Source organism: Schistocerca gregaria, chromosome 8 (genome assembly GCF_023897955.1).
Source record: "Schistocerca gregaria isolate iqSchGreg1 chromosome 8, iqSchGreg1.2, whole genome shotgun sequence".
Lineage (NCBI taxonomy): Eukaryota > Metazoa > Arthropoda > Insecta > Orthoptera > Acrididae > Schistocerca > Schistocerca gregaria.
Window position 1 is genome coordinate 233,926,943 of NC_064927.1, and position 9,395 is coordinate 233,936,337.

At 44.4% G+C, this 9,395-nt stretch overlaps 1 protein-coding gene across 2 annotated transcripts in view; it reads right to left on the reverse strand.

Moving 5' to 3' along the window:
• The window catches only part of LOC126284924 (uncharacterized), a 29,186-nt gene extending 21,039 nt beyond the window's left edge, over positions 1-8,147 (reverse strand). For both annotated transcript variants that reach the window (XM_049984188.1, XM_049984187.1), the window contains exon 1: positions 8,022-8,147. In XM_049984188.1, the coding sequence (XP_049840145.1) occupies positions 8,022-8,107 (86 nt within the window). In that variant the 5' untranslated portion in view covers positions 8,108-8,147. The remainder of the gene's footprint in view (positions 1-8,021) is intronic.
• Positions 8,148-9,395: the final 1,248 nt, after the last annotated feature.

Genomic DNA, 9,395 nt, shown 5'->3' on the forward strand with positions numbered 1-9,395 from the left:
CATCTTCAGCTTGCGATGTCGGCATGTATACCTGAACTGTCGTTGTCGGTGTTGGTCTACTGTCGATTCTGATTAGAACAACCCGGTCACTGAACTGTTCACAGTAACACACCCTCTGCCCTGCCTTCCTACCCATAACGAATCCTACACCTGTTATACCATTTTCTGCTGCTGTTGATATTACCCGAAACTCACCTGACCAGAAATCCTTGTCTTCCTTCCACTTCACTTCACTGACCCCTACTATATCTAAATTGAGCCTTTGCATTTCCCTTTTCAGATTTTCTAGTTTCCCTACCACGTTGAAGCTTCTGACATTCCACGCCCCGACTCGTAGAACGTTATCCTTTCGTTGATTATTCAATCTTTTTCTCATGGTAACCTCCACCTTGGCAGTCCCCTCCCGGAGATCCGAATGCGGGACTATTCCGGAATCTTTTGCCAATGGAGAGATCATCATGACACTTATTCAACTACAGGCCACATGTCCTGTGGATACACGTTACGTGTCTTTAATGCAGTGGTTTCCATTGCCTTGCCAAAGTTTAGGCAGTGGCAGGGATCGAACCTGGGACGGAAGACGTTTTGATTATGAATCAAAGACGCTATCCCTAGACCACGGCTACTCCCTCCACAGAGTCATTGAGCTAGCTGAACTGCTGGTAGCAATTTGGAATTCACGATTGATTCCTTCCACTAATTTCATGCGATTTTTTTTTTTTTTTTAATCGCATTCTGTGATGCTCGACGGCCCCTTTTCGTCAGTACATGAGGTCTGTCTGGTCTTGGTTTACCAATGGTTGTTCCTTCACCTTTCCACTTCAGTCATATCACCAACAGAGGCTGCAGACGGGTTCAAATGTCCCTGATGGAACTGTTTTTCAGACGACATCCAATGATTAGTGCACGCTCGAACCCACTGACCTCTCCTGACCAACTAATTCTACAGTTAACTTCCTCTACAGAGAGCACGATATTCTCCCCATACTGTTGTACTGAATGTTCTGCCGCTCATGACGTCTAGTGGTTAAATGCGCAATGCATAGGGGTGTCCGGATACTTTTGATCGGAGCATGTAGTAATCGTTAGGTCATGCAGTATCGAACAATCACTGCAGGTACCCTCTGTAGGAAATGGCTTGTTTGTAGTTACACACGTGTCAGCAAGGACAGCCCGACGACGGCTGGAGTATCATGGATTGTTAGCGAACATTGTTGTTCTTTCCCTTACATCCCTTACAGAGACAGACTTGCAGACCAAGCTACACTCAACAACAAGACTGAACACAAGAGCGGTGCCACGTCCTCTTTTTCCATTTCTTTGCCGTTTCCAAGAATTGTGCATAGAATATTCTTAAGTATGGCGAATTCTCTAGTATTATCTCCAATGCCACCCATACAAAGATTTATTAATTTAGCAGCTGAAAGAAGCCGAACTTGAAAGAAGGTGACGTTTTGTTGAGTGGTTTCAGAGACGACGACACGAAGACGCATACTGGATGCATTGTGTACTTTTAGTGTAGTGATCATTTGGTTATTAAAACAGACATTGTAAGTAATGATTTGAGTGCGCATGATGTTCTGTATGACAGAGTAGGTACTACACCTTACAATCTGGAAAAGGCGCAAAAGACGCACCATTGCCAAAATATTCATGCAAACTAATATGCAATTAAAAATGAACATAAATTCTCGAAACGCGCTGTGCTAAGCATGGGAAAATAAGTAACTGGTGCAGTTTTCATTATCTAAATTAACAAGAGACGTCTTTCACAGAGCTGAAAGTGAACTAGTGCTCGTAGCACAAGGAATGCATTTGACAGCCTGCCTACCAGACTTATTGTTCTTATTTTGTTTGGTATCACCATCTCTGAAAGTTTTTCGGCGGAATTCTGATTCATCGCATACATTGGTAAATAGCTAAAACTGCCATCTGCTCCAAATTGAAGGTTGCCTGCGAAACGACTTCCAGAGCCGAAAAAAAGTTTCATATAATTATTGACAGAATTTAAAAACTTAAATTTCTGTCATAATCTTACATTAAAGGTTTAACACGATAAGTCAAGTATTAAAGTTCACGGCACGCAAAGGCAACGGCCTTGCTGCAGTGGATACACCGGTTCACGAGAGATCACCGAAGTTAAGTGCTGTCGGGCGTGGCCGGCACTTGGATGGGTGACCATCCAAGCTGCCGTGCGCTGTTGCCGTTTTTCGGGGTGCTCTCAGCCTCGTGATGTCAGTTGAGGAGCTACTCGACCGAACAGTAGCGGCCCCGGTTCAAAGAAAACCATCATAACGACCGGGAGAGCGGTGTGCTGAGCACAAACCCCTGCTATCCACATCCTCAAATGAGGATGACACGGCGGTCGGATGGTCCTGGTGGGCCACTTGTAGCCTGAAGAGGGAGTGCTGCTGCTGCACGCAAATTACCCAGGCTGTATTCATCCTTTTGTTTTACGATCAGAGCACAGAGCGCATTTCGGCTTCCAACAAACTACACAATCAATTTCAAACTTTTTCTTTTTGGCGCCCACCATCAAATAGTGAAAGCAAAAAAGTTTCTCGCTTACTACATTTTCTCTGTTTGGGCAGTATAGCTCCGGCACCAACTACGACATTCTAAGTTATTACATCTTTGCTAACATATTTGCAAACAAATTTTGCCAATAGTATGTACACTCGTACGTACCACTGCATGTACCTGGCAGATTACGTCATTGTACGAAACACAGTTCGGGAGATACGTGAGCCGGCCGCAGTGGTCTCGCGGTTCTAGGCTAGTAGTCCGAAACCGTGCGACTACTACGGTCGCAGGTTCGAATCCTGCCTCGGGCATGGATGTGTGTGATGTCTTTAGGTTAGTTGGGTTTAAGTAGTTCTAAGTTCCAGGGGACTGATGACCACAGCAGTCGAGTCCCATAGTGCTCAGAGCCATTTCAACCATTTTTGAGATACGTGAAAAATTAACTCATTTGTAGAGTACTTAGACGTTTGAAGCTGTTTTGTACAATGGGTGTTCCTTTAAATAATTGCGATAGATGGGTTAGTGGCGGAGTAGAAAACGCTTTGCAGGAGAGGGCTCTCTTGATGAGAGAGGCTGCAGCCGCGACTGCAAATGGCAAGACGTGGAGATCGCACGATATCCTCCATGAGCTGAATCAGGATGGACTCAGTAAGGATAGCAATCTCTCGCCTTTTGTGTCAAAGTCGCTGAGTCGCGCGCGAAGTTCGATAGCTCGCACACGGCGAGTTGAGTACGTTCTTTGCCAGTTAGAGGGTCTTTGGTCTCCTCTCTTATTGAAGGGAGGAAGAGTGTTGTGAAGGAAGGCAGGGGGCGGTTGGGACCGTGCAGGTTTGGTGAATGGTGTGTCCGGTGAAACGTGGGGGCTTCCTGGAAAGTAATTGGGCAGTACTGGCGGCGCGCCATTGTTCTGATGTGAGCGTTGACGGTCGGCGTCTTTGCGTGCAGGGCGCGATTCGGAGAAGCCCACCGGTCTTGTCACCTTCTGCTCTAGGAGACCTGAACACGTTCACCACAGGATTTTGCCGGGCACTGATTCGAGAAAGGAAGGAAAATTGGGTTTAACGTCCCGTCGACGTCAAGGTCATTACAGACGGAGCACAAGCTCAGATTGTGTCAAGGATGGGAAAGGAAATGGCCCGTGTCCTTTCAAAGGGACCACGCCGGCATTTCCATGGTGCGAATTACGGAAATCGCGGGAAACCTAAGTTTGGATGACCCAAGACGGGTTTGAACTGTCGGCCTCCAGAATGCGAGGTCAGTGTGCTCACCACCGCACCATCTCGCTCTGTGGGCACCCAGTGAAACCCTTCTTCGGGTTCCTTGGTCGAGAGAAGAGTCCGGTTCCACTTCCTTATGTTTATGATGAGCGTCACTTGTATGTTTTCCAGAGCGTGTCTCCATTACCTGCTGTTCCTTGTGCTTGAAGCAGCTTGGCGCTGGCTTTCCGCTTGGATTTTCAAACTTTTTGGGCTGCGCTTCCCCATTTCCAATTTAATTTTTTTCTGAAAGGGCTTGTGGCACGTGCTCATATTGGAAAAGTTGCTTAATTGCTTTATGTCTGGAGTAAATGTTTTTAAGAAACTTTTCGGCACTCCATCTTAAGTAAGGTGCAGGCTATGGTTTTGGTGATTTAATTTTAAAACCTAGAAGCCTGTGCCCAATTCTAAGTCACATTTTGTCACAATGTTGGTGTTAAGAAAAGAGAACCTCTTTTTTGTGGCAGTGACTTGTTTCTTGCAGCCAGTAAGTCTTTTTTCCCTTAGATACCACAACAACCTTTAGGAGAAATAAATGGAATATTTTATATCATGCTTAAATGATGACTGTGTCTGTTAAATTACTTGTAAAACTCTGAAAGCAATTCCCTGAGGACAACTGAAGTTCTTGAGAACCTTTGATATGATCGTTAGGCTAATAAAAGTTATTTGGTATACCTGGGGTTGTAGATACTAGTTTGAAGGCTGCTACTGCGTTTATTAAGATTATGGTGATGCATTTAAGATAATAATAACTTTGATCCTTGACAGGTAAGTGTGTACCTCGCCCAAAACTGTTAACTTTATCTAGCACCGCGAGGCGAGTTAACGTTCAGTGGTGTTTTAACCTTAATATTAATTACCGCTTTTCCGCCCGCATCTCGTGGTCGTGCGGTAGCGTTCTCGCTTCCCACGCCCGGGTTCCCGGGTTCGATTTACGGCGGGTTCACGGATTTTCTCTGCCTCGTGATGGCTGGGTGTTGTGTGATGTCCTTAGGTTAGTTAGGTTTAAGTAGTTCTAAGTTCTAGGGGACTGATGACCATAGATGTTAAGTCCCATAGTGCTCAGAGCCATTTGAACCATTTTTACTGCATTTCCTTTAGAGTCGCGGCAAAGGCTTTGATTTTACTTAACCTGTTCCCATCTAAAGAGAGCTATGTTCTGTACGTTGTAGTGTAGTATCTATCTCCTCCCTCGGTTTGTTGTCACGGGGGCGGGTGGGTCCCGAAGTCTACGTCTGCGGTCTGTTGTGTGGTCTTCGGGTCTGTGTCCTGATATACGTGGGACCGGTGTATTACTCCAGGAAAAATTGTAACTCGGCATGACCTTCATTGTAAATTATTAATATTTAATGTTTTGATGAAGCTTAATTTTTAAAAAAATTAAAGAATATCTAAACTGTTTCACTCCTTGTATTTCACGATTAATGCCTTGCCTTAAGGGTGAAACCTCAAGCATAATCTTTAATGTGTTTCGTAAGTTGAGCATGATATCAACGTTGCTGTTGAGGAAAATACATTATTATTGGTAAATAAAGTATCTTAAAGGGTACTTGGCGTCTAATAATGTTCAGCAGTTTTCCCCAGCCCTTCCTCTAAGACAGTGGTCCTCAAAGCTTTTTGCTCAAGAGCCAGTATTAAGATAGGGATGACACCTCGGGCCGCATATATACCAAACTTATTATTACTTGGTAAGATATAGAAATTGGTAAGTTGCAAGCGTCCAGTGGACTAGTTGTGGTAAGGGCGCGATAAGTTGGCGGCAGCTGTCCCCCATGCAGTGATCGTTAAAAATGGGCACCATTCAGACCACTTCGTGTCAGCTGTTCTCTATTTCAGATTTTTGCACCCTCAGCGCCAAAATGTCGTAGCACAGCTTTGCGTAACTAAGTTCTGTGTTATCTGTGTGAGCTGATGGTTTACTGGTTAATAAAAGTAACTGTACTTGTGTTTTAAAGCATTATTCGATACGAGACACTGTGACATATGATAGGAACGTCAGTTTTCTTCTACTCATTTGCCGAGCGGTCATAGGCGCTGCAGTCATGGGCTGTGCGGCTGGTCCCGGCGGAAGTTCGAGTCCTCCCTCGGGAATGGGTGTTTGTGTTTCTCCTTAAGATAATTTAGGTTAAGTAATGTGTAAGCTTCGGGACTGATGACCTTAGCAGTTAAGTCCCATACGATTTCACATGCATTTGAACATTTTAAACTTCTACTCACTGTATGATAAGATCTTTAATGTAATGTTCCTTGTTGCAAGCAAGTATCGCGTTTGAAGATGACTGTCTCTGTAACGTGCATTCACAAATCCATGTTGCTTTCGTCTCAAAATTCATACCGTGCACTCGCTACGAGACGCTCGCACACGTGAGTTGTCGGTACTGGAAGACAAAACAATAAGTTTCCGGCTGTAACACAGTAATGGCCGCGCTACTTCACCGCTATACCGCTGAGGTAAGTGACCAACTTTACTTAGCTCCTGGACGAATTCATCAACATCGATTAAAATTAAGCACGTCTTAAAATCGTACTGACTGTGTAAGTATTTGGCCGACCGGAGTGGCCGAGCGGTTTTAGACGCTACAGTCTGGAACCGCCCGACCGCTACGGTCGCAGGTTCGAATCCTGCCTCGGGCATGGATGTGTGTGATGCCCTTAAGTTAGTTATGTTTAAGTAGTTCTAAGTTCTAGGGACTGATGACCCCTGAAGTCAAGTTGCATAGTGCTAAGAACCATTTGAACCAATTTGTATTTTTTTGTTATTAAGCAGCAAAAGTACAGCTATTAACGTTAGTTGACGTTTTGGATTCGGCTGTTAGTTGTCAGATGCATATTGTTATAAAATACGGCTGAGAATCGCGGGCCATAATACTTGATTCGGGCCGCATGCGTCCCGGGAGCCGCAGATTGACGACCACTGCTCGAAGACATGTTGGTTGATATTCTCCTAAGATACAAGCGCTTGTTGCCTGTATCGGTCGTATACCCATGTATGTGTACGTGTGTGGTGTTGTCAAATGCCTAACAAGGGAACCTCCCCATCGCACCTCCCTCAGATTTAGTTACAAGTTGGCTCAGTGGATAGGCCTTGAAAAACTGAGCACAGAAAAATCGAGAAAGCAGGAATAAGTTGTGTGGAACTATGAAAAGAAATAAGCAAAATATACAAACTGAGTAGTCCATGCGCAAGATAAGCAACATCGAGGTGAGGCTGAGCTCAGGAGCGCCGTGGTCCCGTGGTTAGCGTGAGCAGCTCCTAACAAAAAGTACTTGGATCAAGTCTTCCCTCGAGTGAAAACTTTACTTTCTTATTTTGGCAAAGTTATGATCTGTCCGTTCGTTCATTGACGTCTCTGTTTAGTGTCTGTGTTTTGCCACCACACCGCACTACCGTGCGATCAGTAGACGGAAGGACGTGCCTCTGCAATGGGAAACGAAAACATTTAATCGCAAGGTCACAGGTCAACAGAGTCCTCCACAGGAAAACACATCTGATATATTCTATACGACACTGGTGACGGCATGTGCGTCACATGACAGGAATATGTTGTTGACGCACCTAACTTGTACACTTGGCGAATGGGTAAAAAAGATTCTTCTACCTTGCCCGATTTAGGTTTTCTTGTGGATGTGATAATCACTCCCAAAAAAGTGATGAAAACATAAGAGTTTGTCACATAAACTGCAACAAATGAATGCAACAGTTTCACAGTCGCTCTGTCAAAACATATGTTTTTAACGTTTTCGATTTTTTCCGTGTGTAGACTATCAAATTCTGCATATGTCCAAGCAAGTCTTAACATGTTCTGGAATTTTGGAAAGCGAAGCTGATTATGTGTGAGTGCCTGAACTTTGATAATTGTCTGAAAATAAAAAAAATTGAACTTTTCAGTCGAGGGGAGACTTGAACCAAAAACCTTTCGTTTCGCAGCCGCTCACGCTAACCACGCGACCACGGCGCTCCTGAGCTCACACTTTCATTGATGTTGCCTATGTTGCGCATGGACTACTCAATTTGTATATTTTGCTTATTTTTTTCATAGTTCCACACAACTTCTTCCTGTTTTCTGTGTTCAGTTTTTCAAGGCCTGTTCACTGTGCCAACTTATAACTAAATCTGAGGGGGTGCAATGGGGAGGTTCACTTGTAAGCACGGAGCACCTGTGTGTGTGTATGTGTGTGTGTGTGTGTGTGTGTGTGTAGGAGTTAGCTGCGTAAGAAGCTTCCAGGTGACTGACTAACCTGCGCAGCCCGGCACCATCCTGAAAGGTCTGCGCCATCACCAACGCACACACCAACAGTATTGCAACGGTACACTCTGTCTTCATGGCTCAAGGCGTTTCACTGTGTGAAGGAACACAGCATCAAACTGCGACGGCAAAGCCCATGTAGGCCGAGAGCGCCAAGGCGCTCATATCACTCTTACAGGAAACTGTGGCTTCCTACGTTTCTTTTGTAGCGTTACATCATCTATCACTAGAAATCTCTTGCGGTCCACATTCTAAATAAGAAGGAAAAATAGTCTGCTTCTGATTTCATTTTTATTGATTCCACTGCGTGACCGCATCGAACTACGCAGGTGGAGGTTACCTTGACATGATGTTCGGCGAAGGGACTAGACGGCCTGTTCCCCCGAGTGAAATAGCATCCATCATGTATGGCATGTCCTGGGGAAAAGTACTGCAGCCTGTCCACTTGCACCAACGACCATCCAGCAGTCAGTTGTTAATGGCGCTCGTGGAGGAGTAGAACATCCTATCACAAGAACTCTTTGGCAATCTAGTGGCCAGCACGGGAGCACGTTGCCGTCCCTGATGACCAAACACCATATTAAGAGCCCTGTTGCATCCTTTTGTAAAGTGAAGAGGACCATCACAAATCGCGCTGACTTCATTGTTTTTTAAGAAAAGAGTAATTTCAGTTCGCCTGATTGCGTATTTCTTTCAGCTATCTTCTGCATTATACTGTAGAAGTTCTTCTTGTCTGTGTCCTCCAAGTTTCAGAGAGCTATGTTACTTGGGTGTCTCACATCAGGCGAAGGACACTTTCGTCCTTAAGTTTTGCACAGGTATGTGTTAAGAACGAGAAACAGGTACAGTGCGCTTGAAAAGTACATTGACGTTAATGTACCGCTTATTCGTTTGAAATTAGGAAAGAGAATCAAATTTCAGGGCGAACAAGTAGAAACATTGAGGTTTGTCGCGACATTAATTCTCTCTGAGAGGGCAAAGGACTTGGAAGATGAGCTGAACGGAACAAAATTCTCTCGAGAAGACATTATATTACGATAGTAAAGTACTGACTAACGGAATGTAATCTAGGAAATGTTATAGGCCCTCTATTATAGGACCTCTATTGTTCCTGATCTATATTAACGACGTAGGAGACAATCTAAGTAGCCGTCTTAGATTATTTGCAGATGATGCTGTCATTTACCGTCTTTTAAAGTCATCAGATGATCAAAACGAATTGCAAAATGTTTTAGATAAAATATCTGTATGGTGCGAAAAGTGGCAATTAACCCTGAATAAGGAAAAGTGTGAAGTTACTCACATGAATACTAAAAGAAATCAGCTAAATTTCGACTACGCGATAAGTCACACAAATCTGAAGGCT